Source organism: Anser anser (genome assembly GCF_964211835.1).
Source record: "Anser anser genome assembly, chromosome: 1".
NCBI classification, from domain to species: domain Eukaryota; kingdom Metazoa; phylum Chordata; class Aves; order Anseriformes; family Anatidae; genus Anser; species Anser anser.
The window spans coordinates 61,996,007-62,015,530 of NC_139720.1; the positions used below are offsets into that span (position 1 = coordinate 61,996,007).

General features: G+C 45.5%; 1 protein-coding gene across 4 annotated transcripts in view; it reads left to right on the forward strand.

Moving 5' to 3' along the window:
* The window catches only part of TMEM178B (transmembrane protein 178B), a 220,824-nt gene extending 206,682 nt beyond the window's left edge, over window positions 1-14,142 (forward strand). For 2 of the 4 annotated variants that reach the window (XM_083833292.1, XM_083833290.1), the window contains one exon: window positions 1,057-14,142. In XM_083833292.1, coding sequence (XP_083689418.1) covers window positions 1,057-1,307 — 251 coding nt within the window. In that variant the 3' untranslated portion in view covers window positions 1,308-14,142. The remainder of the gene's footprint in view (window positions 1-1,056) is intronic. The other 2 variants (XR_014583222.1, XM_083833291.1) reach the window with 2 other exon arrangements.
* Window positions 14,143-19,524: the final 5,382 nt, after the last annotated feature.

The window sequence follows — 19,524 nt, forward strand, 5'->3', positions numbered from 1 at the left end:
GTGCACGAACAGCATGTGTGTTACCCTAACACCAGTCCTTAGGCCGCCATTTGTGCCGAGGGCCTTCCGTCAGTCCAAGGAGGCCTACGCGGGGAGGAATTAGAGACGAAAAAATAAGCTACCAACTTTGTGTTTACTGTGGTTGTTATCTCCTGAGATGGGCACGCGCAGTCTGTAGCTATCCATTACTTGGTGTGTAGGTGGCAGCCATGACATTTCAGGAGCTCAGAGTTTAACTGTGTTGAAGCTGGAGGCCAAAGATCAAAATTAGACTCATCTGGGTGGGCTAAGGTTCAGCCTCATCTGATGTGTGTGGCTTTCCAAAACTCTTACGACTTGACAGAGTTATGAAGCCTGTCCTGGCAGTGCTCTCAGGAAGAAATGAAATATCGCTGTGGAGATGGAAAACAAGAACAGGATGCTTTGAAGATTTCCCCAATACTGCAGAGGGCATCTAGATTGGGACTGGAGTCAGGCAGAGGGTAGAATCCGAATTTTGTGAGGTATTTATGGTTTCAAGAGTGGCATTTTAAAAGGGCAAGTAGAGTGGAACATTTTAGATTTTGACGTAAAAAAAAAATCTGAAAAAAATCTCTCCAAGGCATTTCAAGTGTATGTTTCAACAAAGCCAGAATGACAAATATTTTGTAATATTTTTCTTTATAAAATCCATCACTGAAAAACTGAATTTAAACAAAAATTTGATCCTTTTTCCTCCAAAAAAAAAATATTGAAAGATGACGATTCACTCCATATTTGCGTAAAGCAAAATTCCAGTAAAATCAATGGTTCCCGAGGGAGTGCTCATAATGACAAAAACATTAAAGTTTCTTTATACAGCTCTGCTCAGCATCAGATCAATATTTGAGGCACTGGTGGCACTCGGTTCATTCCCCATGGCTAGACTAAGCCACTTTCTATGCGAATGTCTTCCCTTAGGTATTTCCCTACTGACTGCACCAACCCTCGGCAGCTTGGAAAGCGGTATGTCTGTCACTCTTCTAACTTCTCTCTATTTTTTTCCTCCCTCCTTCTCCCCTTCCCGCTCTCCTCCAGGAACCTTCTGCATCATTTCACTGTGCACGTGTGTGGCTGGAATCAACTTTGAGCTCTCCCGTTACCCCCGCTACCTGTACGGACTTCCCGACGACATCAGCCATGGCTATGGCTGGTCCATGTTCTGTGCGTGGGGGGGCCTGGGCCTCACTCTTATCTCCGGCTTCTTCTGCACCCTGGCCCCTTCTGTCCAACCTGTCCCCAGGACCAACTGCCCCAAATCTAGACCTGAGAATGGGACAGTGTGCTAAAACAAATAGCAAACAAATACACACACACACACACACGTATATATATATATATGTCTATGTATACCGATACATGCATATATATGTATATATAATTATATATATATATATATAATCTCAAATTAACGCCAGTGCCAAGGTAGAGCTGAGTCCAACACGACACTCACATCTCCACCGGACTCTGTGTTGCTTCGTTCTTTCTCACAGAGATGGGAAAGCTTTTCTCTCACGTGGCTCTTCCATCCAACTCTTAACTTCAGCATCATACCTTAGAGGCCGAATGAACATACTGTCGCACCTACCAGCTGCCACCCGGGAAGGGGGAGAGGGGCTCCGTGAGGGGATCTGGAAACAGATTCTGTACAGGACATGGAGGGTGGGGGGGACAGAAGGCCTGTCCATTGCAGCCAGAAAGGAAAATGCAAACAGAAAGCAAAGAAACAAATCAAGCATTTGAGCCACCTCTACAATGTACCTCCTCAAGGCCATTGTCAGAAACCCACCCACTTTCTTTTTCTTTCTTAAAACAAAATGACAGAAGCCTACCCTGTTCGTTTTCTTTCTTTTTTCCTTTTCTTTTTTTTTTTTCTTTTCTTTTTGGTTTGGGGATCTCTTTTTTTTTTTTTTTCTTTTTTTCACTTACAACACAGAAAACAAAATGGACAGAAGATCTGGGGAAAAGCAAAAAAAGCATTTTCTCTTTCCTGCCAAACTTTAGAAAGAAGCAAGCAGATGAAAATAATAATAATAATAATTTAAAAACAGGATCTTATGAAATAAAAACAGAAAACAAACAACAACAACAACAACAACAAATATGAGGACATCTCAGCGGACTCTCCAACAACACGGTTTTAATCTTCCAGCTGCCTTACATCCAGGCTTACAATTGAGGCTGAACTGCTAATGCAAACGCAGTCGAAGGCCTTCTGAAAATGCTGTGATACATGTGTGTATAACTTTTTCTTCCCTCTTCTTCTTTTATTTATTTATTTTTAAGAAAAAGAAAAATTTAAAACATTGCAGTGTGATTGTCCACTACACCATCCATGCTGTGTTTGTGGCCCGAGACTGAGGCAACCGCAGAAGCGCGAGGAAAGCCGTCTGGTCTGAGGCAGCGTGGCTCCTCTGGAGGATTTCTGGATGTTTTTGCTTTTCATGGAGCATCTGAGAGTTCAGGATGGCGGATGCAAGGGAAGACTGACCAGGGAGAAGGGAGGTGGGGGGAGCCGTGGCAATTGTTCCTCCCAGTTATCTACTGGATTGGGATTTCGTTGAGTTTCCGTTTTGGATGTTTGAGAAAACTGGGCAAAAGCCATTGCCAAGGAGAAAAGGGGAGCTAATGTCTGTAAGGGAGAAGTAAGAGACGCCTCTTGCTGTGTTCATGTATGCCAAATGAGACGTTCCCACATCTTGTCTTTGCAAACCACCCCAGTTCACTGGACCTCTCCACTCTCCATCTGGGGGAACTGTGTACAGATGAAAGGAAAGGGTCAGGTGCAGAGAACGGAGATCCATTTCCCATGAGCTCAAGCTTCGTATGGTATAATTGTGAATCCATAAATGGGACTCTCTCTCTCTCTCCTTTGGTCTTTCTCTTTTTCCCTCTACTCCTCTTCCCATTGCCTCCTTTTCCCTTTGCTCTGCTCTTCCCATCCTTCAGGCCACAGATCCCAGAAGAGCTAACTGAACGGATAAGGGGGATGAGCGCCTTTGGGGGAAGCAAAGCATTTTGGCTGCAAGGGCAGCAGCTCTGTGCAGGGGAACTGTGGCTGAGGGGAAGGTGGGTGTAGGGCCAGAGGGAGCTGGGAGAGGTGACTGCTGGGTGGCTGTGTGCAGGAGTGGTGGCACCACTGACAAATGCAAAGGGAGGCAGGGCAAAGAAAAAAAATCCCCCTCCCTAACAACCCAACCCAACATGCTCTTAATTCAGGGATAGTTCCAGCAATCCTTTCTTACACACGATAACTGCATGCCATCAGTCCTCATCAGTCAATAGAAAGCATCCCCTGAGTCTACAAAAACTCACCAGGAGAAGGAGGCAACCTGTTGAAACTATGCCTGCTGCACAGAAATAAAGGCATTAATCTCCAGATCATGCTATTTACACAACTGGCAAGAAGCAGTGTTTTGCCTTGTTAAAAAAAAAAATCCAACCAACAACTAATTGTTATGCAGCCCAGTCGCATAGCCAGCCATTCCCCTTCCAGGCCTACTTCCCCTCCCTGTTACACCTTGTGTGATGATGTTGCTTTATTAACAGTGCCCAAAGAAATCAAGTTTCTGAAGGGCATTTTGGAGCAGGCTAGATTTGGTTTTCTTGCACTCTTGCTCAGCTACTTAGCTTTTCTCTTCTCTGGTTTACAAATTCCTGAGACACGCCAATGCCAGCTGCCAAGTCAGTGTGTTGCCACTGAAATGCCATTCCTGGCAAGCAAAGTTTGGTCATTTCATTCTCCATTAGATCTGACTGGAGAAACTAAGTATTTATTCATGTCGAAAATGTAAGCTTTTTGAAGAAACTTTCTTTTAAAATAGATTGGATTTTTTTTTTATTTTTATTTTTTTCCTGGCAATGTTTTCAAACAGAGTGGTTTTGAAAAGCTTTGAAACTGAACATGCAAGTGCCCACTAGGCAAGGAGGCTGATGACTTACCATTGGGCAGAAGGCAATTAAAACTAAAAACAGCTCTTGGAAAGCTAAATTACAACTGAATGCAGAAAACCAAACACTGAATATCAAAAGGGACCTGTAAAAAAAATTTGTGAAAATTTTCAAAATATGAACAATTTTGAGAAAAAAAAAAAAAACCAAAGGTGTTAATGCTTTAGAAAACTGGTAATTGATTAAAACATCTTTGCACACAAACTTTCCTCCTCCTCTGTAGTTCTGAGTGCATTAGGGAAACTGTTTCATGTGAATACTGATGCCTGGAGTGACCTGGGTCAACTGAAGGGCACAGAGGTTTCTAGCTGGTGTCCACCATCAAGCCCTGTGGCATGGAAAGCAGCACGAGCTGCTGTGATGATGCCTCGTGTGATCCCTGACAATGCACAGGGTGTGTCCTCTTACAGGTGGAGTTTGGAAAGAGGTATAGCAGTGAGATTTAAAGCAATGGAAGGCAGTTTGCTGTTTCATGGCCTATCACATCTTCTTTCTGCGGATGGCATGAAAGTAGCTCTGCCTCGATGAAGTGTTCTCTGAAGGTGTTGGTTGGTTTACAAGCTGTATACGAGCTGAGTGTTGGTCTGTGCATGGCGATGGTGGAAGAGAGGTTTATTTTTTCCTTACAGCAGAGAAGTGTTAACCCTGGATCTTTAGGCCAGGTCTGGGATTTTCCACTCGCTATAGCACAGGCTCCCTAAGGCCTGTGTGAGTATGAAGCGTGTTAAAAACTGTGGGTGTAAGTGCCTGAAGCAGCAGGTGAATGCATAACCTTAATCTCAAGCTGGATCCCTAAAGGACCATTTGTCCAAGCACCAGTTCTCTCATATTTGCAGGGCTGACTCAAAAGACATCCAGATCCAGATTTGTGACAGTTCGTGTCTCCATCTCTCCTGAGCCAAAGCACACTCCCATCTAGTCTGAATTTCTGCATTTTGGGGAGGCTTTGAAATGCCTTTCTGAGCAGAGATTGAAGCTTTTTGACTAGTGTCTGATTTTCTAGTTTGAGCAGTAGTTAGAAGTCTGTCAGCTGTGGTCCCCACGTTAAGGGGCTTGACCCAGTCTCTCTGGTCTGCCCCGGTGAGGTGTTGAAGCATGTGCTTTACTTCAAGCATGTGACTGATCCCATTCACTTTGGTAGACTATTCATATGCTTAAAGTTAAGAATGTGCTTTGCTGGGTGATGTTCGGCTTCCCGCAGAGTCCAGCCCCCGTCCTTGTTTTCCTACCCTGTCCTTGTGGATAATGTGACACCCTTGTCCTAGCCTGATGTGTCAGTGGGTGCTCGGACTCCCTCTCTCCACAGGAAGCAGTCCCAGGGGAGCGGTTCTTGTACTCCAGTTCTTGTACAGGGGGTTGTCCCGTGACGGCAGGGAGTTAGCTACAAGGGCTTCTGCTGGCCATCCCTGCCAGGGCACTGTGTAGGTGAGGGGGCTACATGGCAGGAGTCCATGTGCTCTGTATCTTCTGGACTGTGTAGGACACCTTCTTCAAGCTAAAGCTGTTTGCGTGTTGAAATTCCTGACTCATACTGGCCACCTGTATATATCATCTCTCCCTTCTCCTTCTCTGCAAACACACAACTGATCTTCCCTGATCTGAAGAAAATAGTACTTCAAGTTATATTTCTAGTTGGGCTTTCTTTTTCTTTCATTCTACCCCAGGGACAGTCACAAGTGGATCACAAGTCACCGGTGACCAGAGCAATTTCTTTGAATTACTGCTTTTGAAAAAACGTCATTACTTTTGAAAATGTTATGCCAGCTACAGTAACAAATGAAAGGAAAAAGAAAACCAAAAAACCCTCAGAGTCCTCTAAGCAGAGGATCCTATCCTCCCAGGAGAGACCTGCGAGAGTGCAGGTATTCTGCTTTCCTGTAGATGCGAGTCATTTGGGAGCACTTTTAGCTGTGGCACGTTCGCTGTGTGGTTCATCAGATGATGAATAAAACAGCACCGGTAAGGGAGAGGATTGAAATGCAGGGGATATCTCAGGTTCCCAAGTGTTCCTGGAAGACTGTCTCTCCATGGCTGTCCATTTACCCACCACGCAGCACCTCCGAACCAGGCTCATCCCCGGAGCCCCACTGATAAGCAGAGCTCAGAAGAAAATCACTGTAATCTGTCCTTAATTCTTGAGTGCCAAGCTAACTGCCAGGAGTGAAATGGAGAGGAAATAATATGTTACCAAGTATAGCTTAAATAAAGACATGCATTATTCAGGTTCTTTCTTCTTTGTGTCTCTACATAGGCGTAGAAGGGCTATAGGGGAGCTCAGGCACATTCACACGAACCAGACCCGTGTATCAATACTGCATTTCCTTGCCTCCAGGTTTTGCACCCTTCCATGGCCCAATCCTGTTGTACTCATCCAGTCAGCAAGGGAAGACTCAAGGTGAAAAATTGAGACAGTTCTGAATGATTGCCAGGCGCCACAGACAGACAAGGAGCAAAAAGTGTGCATGAGGCACGTAAAGGTCAGTGACGAGTGAATATCCAAGATCAGGAGCTAAGTTTCAAAGAAACCTAATTTTGTTGCCAACTTCAGGCTCTCCATAAGATCTTGATTCTGCCAGTCTGAGCTGGAAAGCTCATAAAAACAGGGCTTAACTCAACACTTAGAGCCCCCCCAGTTTCCAGTAACAGCCAGGAATATAATGCATCTGATTCATATTCTGTAGAAGCCCATAGAAAGCTTCGCCTTGGCTCCAGTGAGTTTTGGATCAGGTGCCTCAAAAATATCTTAGTGCTGTCCTGGTTAGCACTGAAAATGAAATGCATACTCACACACATGGACATCTAACATTTAGCTTTAGAAAGAAATCAGTGTGTTTTGTTTTGTTTTGTGATTTATGGTTTCCATCCTGTCTGCCTCATTGTCTCCCAAAATCACTAATACCCCAACCCTATAGCTTTCTTCAGAGCCATAGCTAGAGATTGTAACACTTTTTAGAACAGAGGGCCTACTGCTGGTGCCAGTGGGCTCTGACAAGCTTCCTGTTGACATCAGTGGGAGAACTGGAGCCTGATACAATGCTGTCACTTTAATTGCAGTGTGCCTTGCACATATTTAGGATTTAACTTGGAGAAAGAGCCTGGATGACTGCCTCAATATAGGCCCCAAGAGGGAAATGAAATGTTGGTCCCCTTAAGTAAAGCACTCCAGAATCACAGATCAATTGTCCTTCCTTGCTCAGGGAAGACTGGCAGTGAAAATAACTGAGACTCAGAGAGGTTATCTCCAGAGGAAGGTAGGGAGAGATAAAAAAAAAGAAACCAAGCACCAGTTGCTATAGGTCAGACCTGATGGGCATTGGCTGAGTTACATGAGGACGATCCGATGTCACCCACAGCAGCAGCAGCCTGAATTGTCAGTCCCTGCCAGGGCAGGGACTTTTATATTTTTCTTTTACTGATTAACACTTCTGCAGAGTGGCAGGAAACAACTTCAGAAGTTTTCTACTGTAGGGTGTATATACATGGACACCCTCACTCCTCCCCTTCCTTAGGCACACACACACATACATACCCTGCATGATGTGGGTGCTAGTAACCTGTAAATACGTGTACTATATGGAGAGGAAATACATTGCAAAATGCAGCATAATACTTTATTTTCTATTCTTTTGTACTTAACTCAGGAGTTGCAATGCAATTCAGGTGTTAGGTTGTGTGTGCAGATCACACAGAAGCTATCTGCTAAAGAGAAGTGGGGAGGCACCATACAGCTGGGATGAACTGGGATGAAACACACTAGAGTGTGTTTGGATATTTAGGAAAGAGTTGCCAATGTCGTTCTGATCCCAGGGGTGCAGGGAAAGGAAGCAGCTGAGACACACATATGTCTTTCTTTCTGCCTGCTTTGCCTTTGGACAGATACATCCAGCAAAAAGGGGGGCAGGAAACAGCTCAGGGCAGTAACATCCTGAAACATCGCAGCAAGACTCTCCAGAGCTGACCATCAGTGCTCTTAAATATGGGGTTTCTACAGACCTACTTCTGTATCCAGCCAGTCCCGAGCTAGCAATTCTACCTCCGAAAATGCAGTTGTGCCCACAAGTCCTTACTACCTTCTAGTGCCACAGACCTTGGCAGTAAACACTGCCAATGTGGTACAAATGGGATTCTCTTTCTGAACTGTAATGCTACAGGAAAATAAAATTGAAATCCCATCAGGACAGCCTTGGTATTCGCAAGATTGGCTCTTGCAACCCACTGTTGCAAGGTGTTTCTCTAAAACAGATGGTCGGTGTTCACATTAGTCACAAGAGAAAAAATTGCACCATATCACCTCCAACTCAGAAAAGTTTGCAGTCCCCTAAGGTAGAAATCCTGCTGTACTGAGAGGTAGCGCCGTGCCGCCTGAGTCTTACTTCTGTCTTCTGCAGAGGGCTCATGCGGGCTGCTGGCAGCACCACGACCGCAGGTAATGCTGCCCAGTGCAGCAGGGAGCTTCACATCGCTGTGGCTCCGTGCCCTACCTGCGGCAATGGAGCACAGGAATAGCGCTGCAAAGGCAATTCCTTTCAAGTGGCCTAGTTTTTTTGCCAGCTGGTCGGAAATTCCCAAACAGCAACAGCAATTCTGGAAGAGTCATGTCTTCAAAAAGCTGTGTGACCTGTGGGTTTCACTCCAGTTTCAAACCGATGTAGACACCAAGGAGCATCAATCAGATTGGGCTCAGCCTCCTGGGGTCTGGTGCACAAAAGAGCTGCAGCATCCAATTCATGTTCAGGCAGTGAATAGGAGTAAAACACTAAATGCTCTTGGTGCTGATACAATTTAAAAAAAAACAACAACAACAACAAAAAAAACCACCCAACACACAAGCTCCTGATTTGCTTAAGCTCTTGCAATATTTTATCTCAAGAATAGTCTTCATCTGTCTGAAGCATAATGCTACATTTTTTTGTGAAGGATTTTTCATTAACAATATAGATCATAAGAAAAAAGTTCAAGTAGTCATAACAACAAAATAAAAGTGCAGCCTTAGACTATTCAGTAAGAGGATACTGAATTATTTATAACTCCTGGGCACCGACAACAATCACAGACATCTAATTTAAACTGTTACTATTTTTACTTGGCAATTTTCATCACTTAACGTGTTTATATTCATGTATTTGTTGTTTGATCTTGTGCAGGACAAAATTTCCCCTACTTATGTAAAAATGCCTATTTGGGGACTTCTGAAAATATTTTTCTGCAGTAACTTAAATTATTTTAAAGAATTTTGTGACCTAGTATGGCAGAGGTTGCAACTTTGAAAGCTGTAAACTGTACCTAAAATTGGGCTTGAACTTGCAGTTCCTTCTCAAGTAAAATTCCCTTTGATTATAGGTAATTGGAATCAATGAGAAGTTTGTTTCATTAAAACTGTAAGACTGGGTCCTACCTATGTGTATATGTGATGGGGGACTTAGGTTAGGGGGGCTGTATTTGTATGTCAGCCCACTGCAGGATCTTTTGCATAGACGCAGGAACAGGCACTACTAAGTCACTCCTACTTTATACCAATCTCTTTTTGTAAAAAAACACAACCATTATACTCATGTGTGGCTGGAATACTGCAGTGGTAATTGTAGCCCATAGGCTGATACAGATATACATGTATATATGTATATATATGTATACATCTTTGTAAATTTATGAAAAATGTCCATAGATTCATGATTGCCTGAAGTAACCTGAGGTTAATGTACAGAATTTCAGGCAGAGGACTGTTTCTTTTTCACAACCCTCATGTATCTCAGATTCAAATCAAAACAAAGGAAAAAGTATTATTTCCCAGGAAAATCCTGATTCTGCCGTTGCACCAGTCTAGGAGGGGTATCTCGCTACAGTCAGTGGTATGTACACCCATACACATATATCCAGTCAGAGGACTGGGTCTCAAGGGCTTCTTTAAGGAAGAGAAATGGACTTTAAAAGCCATGGCAGAATTTCTGTTCCACATTAGCTCTCTAGACTCACTTATCCTTTACCAAGAAGTCCTCTGTACAGATGCTCTCCTTCTGCACTAGGTGTACGTCTGTGAGGAGGACCTCCGTAGATGAAGTCAAATTACACAAAGGCCTGGATTTTCTGACCTGAATCCATCCCCATTAACCTTAGGCACTTAACTGAGCTGTTGGTGTTGATGGTCTTGTCTGCCTTGGTTTCTCATACAGTTAATGAAGAGAGACAATTGCTTCTAGGTGGTGACTGAGTAGAACTGAGATCTAACCCAGTTTTGGAGTTCCTTCTCCCTCTATGGAGTGACCACTCACCTATTTTAAAAGATCTTAAATCCCAGTGGGATGACTCAAGGACCTTGTGCAGAAGAGCATCCATATGGAGATCAGTTGTGGTGCTCACCATGCAACATGCAGCAAAAGGAAATGTTCACAGCAGCCTTCTCCACCCCAAACTACAACATGGCTGCAAAGTCATTGCACTACTTGCCCCAGTCCTTGGAAATTGCATTTGTAGCGGGTTCCTTATGTTGATCTCCAGCTGTAGACCACTGCATGGCCCTGTTGCTGGAGGTCAGAGACCTTTGGTCTGAACTCTTCACCATTCTCTGCCAGTTCGGGCATTGCTGAACCAGTGCAATGAGTGAATTTACATCCTAAAAGTTTGAAAATCTAAGCTGCTCAGAGATTACTTTCTGCTCTATCTCCAAACTAGCCTGGAAAATGTCATCTAGCTGGTAGTGAGGATCAAAAAATTCCCCTCCAAGGTACAGTTTGGGTATTTTTTATTTTCAATGTTAACAACTGCTTTACAAAGAGCTTACATGGAGCTTAAAGAGATTGCAATTTCATCCCTTATTGTTGGGATTATAGTTGTCCTCAAAAAAACTGAACCAGGGACTCAACAAGAGAATGAACTGTGACTGTATTATTCAGAAAGCTGCTCTGACAAGGCTGAACGTACGTCTCCATCTCATGGTGAGAGTCTCTCGGAGCTGAAATCTGGAGTCACGTATTCACACCAAGTTGGAAAGACCAGCAAATTAATCCAGTATAAGAACTTTGAAGTGCTTGTATATTCCCATATTTTACCTGAATAGAATAAACACAGTCAGGGGAATGGAGGAATTAAACCCATTTCTGAGAATTCCAGGGCTAAGAGAACTTTGGCTGTGGTGGCAACAGATGGTCACAGCTATTTATTTCCACAGCTAAAGTTAAGTTAGGAACTTGACAATGCTCACTCATCTCTCAGAATGAATTTATTTTTTAAAATACTGTTAGGGTTATGGCAAGAAGAACTTCAGATGGCCTGCAGGGACCTACAAAGTAAATATTCAGTACTGTGTACCAATACTTAGGGAGAGACCTCAGCAAGAAAGTGGGAGATAAAACTGAGTTCCAGGGATCAAAAGATATTTTTCAGCGCAGTACCTCCTTGTCTAATCTCTACTGTTTCATCCTGACGTTCCTCTCCTGTTCTCCCTTTCCCTCTTTTGAGGAGTCAGATGTGTATATCTCTCTTTCTACCTTTTCCTCTCTGTGTGAGAATATAGAGATGCTTCCCGTAAAGATGTTTATCTCTAAATCCCATTCCGTACCAACTCTTGCATATGTGACTGTTTTGTTATTTGAGATGTCTGTGAAAAAGAAATAAAGGCTTTAAGAGTGAACTCTGGAAATGAGGAGGAGCTTGAGAATAAATCAAATTTAAGGATTCAGCACCATTTTCTGCATGACTTTTGAGAACGGTCACAAAATTTCCTCATCGTCCTCTCCCTCTCTCTCTGTGAGAGGGATGGGGATGGTCGTGGGATGTGGGACTCAGAGGTTGCTGTAGAGCTCACTGTGCCCACGAGGGTTTTGCAGACTTTTCAGAGGGTTAGTGTCAAAGAAAACCTCCTTTTAAAAGGCAGTGAAGTCCCTGTGCAACATCAGTTGGGAGGGAGGTTCTGTGGGGTGATTCTGTCCCAGTTTACTTTTCTTTGCTGTTCTTTACAATAGCCCTGTGCATCCAGCCATGCGCACCGCCCCCAGTGCTGCGTTCTCCACCCTGCATTTGGATTATCTTCTTGGAGAATCCTCTACTTTCTGTTCAAAAATTGGGTCACCTCTGAATGAAAGCCATAATCAGTCCTGTGACCCTGCAGCAGCGGGTGAGCGCACGGCCTCCGGTGGGACGGCCGCAAGGCCTTGGCCCCGGGGCGATCCCAGGTGGTGGGCAGAAGAGCAGGCCCAGCACACGTGGCCATCTCACTTCGGGGCAGTAAAGCATCCCAACGTGTTTCATGAACCATTTGGCCACTGAAGATCTGTGGGGCCGACTCCTTGCTGTCTCACACTTGTGTCGTCACACGGTCCTACAGCCATGGAGAAACACACCTGTGTGAAGGCCCGAGCCTTCTGCGCAGGCCTCAGATCAGACTCGCTGTGCTCTCCTCCATCCACAGCTGGTGCATCTCACACGGGCATTTGGAGTTTCTTCTGCCACAATACTTGATCTACCAACTGACCAAACATTTTTGGAGGGTTCCCCTTCTGTGACTCCCTTGTTAGTCCTCTGTTCCTTAAAGAAAAACGTTTCTGCTGAGAGGAAATGAAACAAGTCCCATAACCTCTCCTTCCTTTAGTGCTGACAAAAGTTGCAGTCACCACTTTCTCTAACTGACAGTTTGGGAGACTTAGCATAATAATTCACTTAAATGCCTGCAAACTGAAACATGTCAGCACTTCTCTAGGGCATTCCCGAGTGAGATGATATGACTGGTACAAGACATTTGTCATGTGAATGCATCTTGGCCAGATGTTTATGTTTCCTCTAAGTGCAATACGTATGTATCAACACTAGATTAGAAAAGACCTAGAATGCCACGCAACTCAGGCTTATTCAGATAAATGCACTGATATGTTGCATTTTCCTGGCATATTTTCTCTTCAGAAAATTTTACAAATACGAGTCATGCCAGGCCTCTCAGAGGCAGGTAGGTATTACCGCCATTTTAGAGATAGGAAACCAAAAGCTGGGGAAAAGACCTGATGTTTAGTGGTTTGTTGCACTCTCACAACTTCCATTAGCTGCAGGTGGGCCTCCTGTTTTCAGCACTTTTGAAAATCCAGACTGTAGCTGGTTTATCCAAATCTGCAGTGCCTGTAAATGTGGAAGCCAGGATTAGGAAACTCGGGAGATCCCGACTTCATCAGAGCACTGCTACAAAGCTTTGATCCCACAAAGCATGTAAGCACTTGCCTAATTTCAAGCATGAATGTCCCATTAATGATGCTGTCGCCATGCTTAAAGCTAGGCACATGCCTAATTGCTTTGCTAGACTGGGAATTACATTAAAATATACTAAACTTTAGAGTATTTGGAAAATCCCAAAATATGTTCATGTCTGATAATGTTTCAGGCATTGTCAAGGACAATTGAACTGTATATGCAGTGCAATCTGTCTGAAGTAGCTCAACCAAGAGGGGCACTTTTAGCCAACAAGCAAAGAGTTTAATGTGTTTGGGACAGTAGCATCCAGCTGTCGGAAGTAATCGAGGGTGGCATGTACTGCGGGAGTCTTCTGCGCTGCTGCAAGAGGCAAAGTGGCTCCTCTGGCCATTGGTGCTAACAAAAAATTAACAGCAAATGATTACTGCGTTAGGCTCTTCTGGTAAGATGTGAATGTGTTGGCTAATTTCACAAGGAATGCTACATCTTATCAAATGTATTGTACTCTCCATTTCTTCCTGTAAATTATTGCAGAAGAGATGAACAGAAGTTGTTTAAACATGACACAAACCCAAAATTCTTGCTCCGTTAATCCAAGGTGCTAATCTGCAGACACGCAGGCGTTTGCATACGTGCATTGGTGTTTGCAGGACCATGGCCCTGAAGGATAATTTTTGTAGCAGGGTTGAGGTCAGGGAACTAACATGAGGAATTGACAAAGCCTGTGACTTTGAAATGGCAAAAGTTGCAGAAAGCGTCACAGGACTTTGCCGAAAAACTGGCTGCATCTTACAATTTTCCTTTTGTTTTGATTTTATTTGGTTGGTTTTGTTTTTATCCAAATTGGCAAAGAATACTGTATTTCCATCGATAAAATCTCGTCTGGTAACTAACTAAACAACCTGTTCTTGGAAAATTAAAAAAATAAATAAATAAGTAAACTGTCAATTGTGGAATGTAAACTGATTAAACAAATAAAAAAATCATGTTGTGTGTTTTAAGTGGCTGTGTCTGCTTGTGTCCGGAGCGGGGCCGGCCACCTCTCACCATGCCTCCCCCCATGAAGGATGAAGGACAAAGAGCAGAGCGGGAAGGTGGGGGGGCCCATGAGGTGTGGGGCACAAATAATAATGGTTTGATGTCTTCTGGTCAGAAACACAGTATGACACTGTGAAACACAGCTTTGGGAAACCCAGCAGGTGCAGCACTGTGCTGGTGGCCTTGTTTCCTCCTTGCACTTGCGCCCTCAGCCCAGCAATAACAAGTCTGGCATTTCTATGTAGTTTTGAACGTAAAACTTGAGTCAGGTGTCCCAGGTTAAATGGCCAAAGGTCAGGTTATTCATAGCATGTAAAGGTGTATAACTATCCCAGATAAAAAATGGACAAAAATACTTTCAAATATCATAGCAGAGGGAAAGCAGAAGAATAGATCAAATGGAAAAGTACAACTTTTTAATTTTTTAACCGATGAGTTTTAAATTAATAAACCTAAAACTAAACTATTACCAAAAAGTGCAGACAAGAGATTTTTAAAATGTGTTTATTTTGTTGGATACAGTATTAAATATTGAAATTATATGTTGGGTGTTTTGACCTGACAGCCAAATATAAGGATGTACCTAAAGCATCCTGCCGGGTGGCATGCTTTTCTAGCTGATAGTTCTTCCTGAGCTGAATGGCTTTTAGCAAGAGACTTGGGGTGGTAGTGACAAAAAACAATATCCTGCATTTTGTAGGATGGAGTCCTTCCCACCACCAGGGAGGTACTGTCACAAATATCAACTGCAATGAGGAACTGAGTGAAGGACACAAATTGAGGAGCATAAAAGGGAAGCTTCAGTCAAAAATCTAACTGGTACTGGCATGAATCTCTCAGACTTTTCCTATTAGTGGCTGGGGAAGTGAGAAATGAGTTCAACAGCCGTGGCGATGGACTGAACTCAGAACTTGTATGATGCACCTGTTTTTGCCATGTTTTAAGAGAAATCACTTGTAGAGTCAGCTCTCACCACCTGCCTGCTCCTGGGCATAAATCCTGTGGGGCTGAACAGAGCAGCGAGGGGAAAGAGCCAGTCAGCGGATGCAGAAATGGCAAAACCCACAAAGCAAACAAAGAGAGTGAAGGCTGTGCAGTGGTCAGCATTGTCAGCATTGCGCAGGATTAAACCCCTTTGTTTAAAAGTTTCCTCTCTTTGCCTAGCCCTGCAGGTGCTGCCAGGCACAGCTGCAGTTTAAACACATCGACTCAGTGAAACCTCCCTGGCCAGAAGCAAACACCAGTGACTGGGGCTGCTCAGGTCTTCACTCTCTGCCACCAGCAGAAGCAATGTGATTCTTTAGTGCTAAAAATGGAAGCCTGCAGTGCTGCCCTTGCGGCCAGGGGGAAACCAGGTGCCCCCTTCTGCGGCAGCCATGGCAGGGAAAGCTCTGTCAATGTCTCCGCAAGGGCTCAGGGCTCAGCTGCTCGGCGCTTTTTGGGGAGGGGGAAGAAGAACGTGAGAGGAAGGAACCAGCTGCACCTTGAAGGATTAGCCGGAGACGCCATTGTGGAAACGTCTGGCTTCTGGAAAGATATATGCGTAAGAAAGACACCAGATTTGCAGTAGTCATGTGAAGGCTGAATTTTAACCCTCCTGGGCTGCGCAGGAGCCTGCGATCCTTGTAGGCAAAGCAGATAGAGATGAAAAGAAGGGAAGGATCATTAGCTGTAGTTCACTGTTGAGGAAAGGGTGCAGGGATTTAAATAACTCTTCCAGCCTCACACAAGTTGCCTGTGAGTGAGTGGGGCCTTGCTATGCCCTTGGTAAGCTGTCTCCATCAGGAATGCAGGGGCTGAGGCTGCCATACGGGGATGCTGCCTCCTGACTGCACAGGCACCTGCGCTCCCCAGCCCACAGTCTGGGATGTGCAGCAGGAGCTCCAGTCCCTCATGGCTGAACTCTGGCTCTGAATTAGCACCATCACCTCCAAACAAAGGTACCGCTGTCTATACCACCTGGTTGTGACAGGAAGCAACTACTGGCTTAGAAGGAAAAGTAATGAATATTTTGAAAAGTAGGTCTAGGAGAGAGATGTCTACCCCTCTGCCATGCAGCAGGGCCTTGGCAGGGACAAGAGACAACAACCGAAGTCCTTCAAAGCAGTGAATGCCCTCACTCTGCCCCTAAGCAGCACCCCAAAGCACAGCATCCGCATGGCTTTGGGGTGCCTGCTAATGCTTTGTGCCCAGGCAGGAGCAAGGACTGTCTTGCTGAAATGCAGCTGCTCCATTTCAGAGGCAAAATGATCTCACGGTGACCTTTCTTGTCAGGAGCACACAATAACTGCAACAGACTGGGGCAGCATGGGGTGAGGATGCTGGTAATGAAATGCTTTTATAGCTCGACACTCATTATCCCATTACATTATCAAGCTCTTCCCCAGGGGCTCTCTAAAGAGTCAAGGCTGAGCTCTTTTCCTGCAGAGACCAAAACCAGACCACCTAACAAGCCACATTTGCTAAAATTCGCCCTCCCTCCCTGCCCAGAGGGAGCACGGTTTTGTTCATTTCCATCGAATGGAAGTGGAAGAGCTGCACCAGCTCAGCTGTGATGTTGTCAGCCTGTGATCCCACCCCAAGCAAACTGGTGTGCCAGTCCCCAGCATGCCTGAACTGCCCCGTGACTGCTGTGGACTTACAAAGGATGCTTCCTTATAAAAAACACTCTTTCCCCTTGATTGCTTCACTCCCTGGTATTTCTTCCCATTCTCAGATCACCCCCTGGTCTTCTCAGTTCTGCAGTTCGAAGTGGCCGTCCCTGGCAGCAAGGCCCTCAACTGCAGCTGACTGTGCAGAGTGAAGCCAGCAGCCCTGTGACAGCAAAGTCCTCTGGAAGAGCTCAGCGCACCTGGGGATGAGCTGGTGGCCCAAGGGCATGCCCAGCGGCAGGAGATGTGTTCAGCCAGTGGATACATTTGGAGAGACATCACAGACTGCGGCTAAGCTTGAGGACATCATCCACCCGTCCATCTCCCCACAGACAACCCTCTCAGTCAAAGGTGAGGTGGTATTATGGGCGGCATTGTACAGAAGGGGAGGCACCAGGGATCTTGCCTTGGCTTTTACTAACCGTTCACAGCAATGCTCAAAATGCATGCCAGGAACTCATCATACAGACATGGAGAGAGACCCTGCCTTAGGGAGTGTGTCATTTGGAAAAGCAGAGACAGCCAAAGGGTGAGAGAAGGGAATAAACCACACAGGCAAACCCTTTATAGCAAGAGTAGGCATGTGGAGTTGGCCATATCCTTCTGAAACCACTATGCACAGCAAGCTGCTAAGCATGTCAATGCCTTCTGATAGTTAAGTAAGCTTTAAGTGAGTGCTCACACATGTACACATGCAGGCACACACAAGCCCTGGGTTGGTAGGTAAAGTGCTTCCATCTTCACAGCAAGGCAGATTTCCTCCTTGTCTGTCGTGTTTTCTTACAAGCTTCCTGAGCACTTGTCAGAGAAACGGGGGCTGCGAATGAAGCAAGTTGTTCTGTGCATTGAACAAAGCGCAGGTATTTCAGCTTCACACTGGATGTCTCTGGCAGGCCACAGTTTCTGCTTCAGTTAGCCGAGCACGTTCCCTTTGGGAGTTCTCCACCAGTGTGCTTGTGGCAGGAAACACCATGTGCAGAGGCTGGAGAGGAGCTTCCAAACAGGAGGGGTGACCACTGAGTCCTCCCATCTGTCCCTCTGTCAGAGGGGTATTCGCCTGCCATTTCCCAGCTCTTCCCAGCTACCCATTTTCACGATTAGAAATCCACGTGATTTCCAGACTTCTAACGCTCCATCAGATTTGCTTGCAAGTAGCCGGCAGATTCAAAGGTTGGCGGGGACAGATGGGCAGACGAGAAGTGACAGACTCTTCGTTTCCTTAGGAAACCTGGCTAAAAATATATGTTCTAAGCCCAGCTTCTTTCCACAAGATGCACATCCTCCCACGAGGCCCAGCCAAGTCGGCGGACACAGGTGGTGGCAGCTCTGTGTCCTGGGTGGCACCTCTGTCACCTTTCAGCTGCCCTTGCCCTTCTCCCCACATGTGCCTTGTGTCGGCTCGGCCTGCTGGCCTCTGCCGTGCCTGGAGGCCTTGCTCCAGGGCTGAGGCCTCACCTGCAGCCCGCCAGGGAGGGCAATGAGAGCCGCCTGGCCGAGCCAGACTTGAGCCGCACGTTTATCAGCAACATGTTTATCGATTTGTGAACGCTGAGCGTGTTTCTGTGGCCCAGAGGCTGGGCCCAGGCTGTGCAGGAGGGTGTACGCCAGGTTCGCTGCCTGAGTTGCCTGAGGAGCTGGGGAGCAGCCCCGCACCCCCAGGCAGCACCAATGCATCTATTCATGCCTGGCTTGGGGGTTTGCCCACCATCCCTGGGGACTGGCTCTTGGTCAAACCTTTGCTGGCAGGTGCTTAAACTGAGCGAGTTCGTGCCATAAAATTTAAGGAAGATGAGAGAGGACGCAAAAATGAAAAGCCACATATTTCTCTTTTAGCACCTCTCTTCTTCTCATTTTCTCCTGAAGTGTCGGAACCTTAAATAAAAAGCCTTTTATTGCCTCCCTGCTCTCTGCATCCAGTCACAAATAGTGCATGCTGTTGCAACAAACGAAGGCCTCAGCTAGCAAGCTTTACCCTCAGGGGTGTCACCTCTGTGTGCAGTCCTTTATCCTCTTTCCCATCTCATTTCTCCTTTGCTGTCACATTCACTCCTGCCAGCTCGGAAAATGTTCGCCTTCTGCTCGTAGAGATCAGAAGAGGTTGAGGGCAAACCCTGCTCCTGATGGTCTGCTGTTCAGCTTCCACCCCACCAAGAGGCTGGCTGGAGGAACCACATTACTAAATTCCAGTATCTCATGGGTCATTTCTAAGCCTGAAAACCACACCAAGAGGTCGCAAGGTATTTCTTTGCCCCTGTGTCTCCCTGCAGCTGTGAGGAAGGTGGGCTAGAAAGAGATTTCCTGTAAGCCCTGGGGAGCCAGGCTGGCAGATCGCTCCTAATCACACAGCAAGCACTAAAGCAGGAGCACTGTTGTTTTTGTTGTCGTTGTTGTTGTTGTTTTTAATTTTATTTGCATTTTTTTGTTTTCTTTTTTTTTTTTTTTTGTGTCTCCTGACTGAGCCCAGGCAACATGACAGCAGAACAAATATTAGAAATGCACAGTGCAGAACGTGGTTCATGGGGCAAGCTCTGACCTCTTGTTGCTCCTCATGCACTGGAAGACTTGCCCTGCTATCTAACAACATAGGTGGGAGCCCCAGTGTCCTGGGACCCCCCTCATTTCTCCTGAATATGGCTTCAAACATCACTTGTGGTGCATTTCTTCACAGGAAACTGGATTTAAGCAAGTGTGGCCC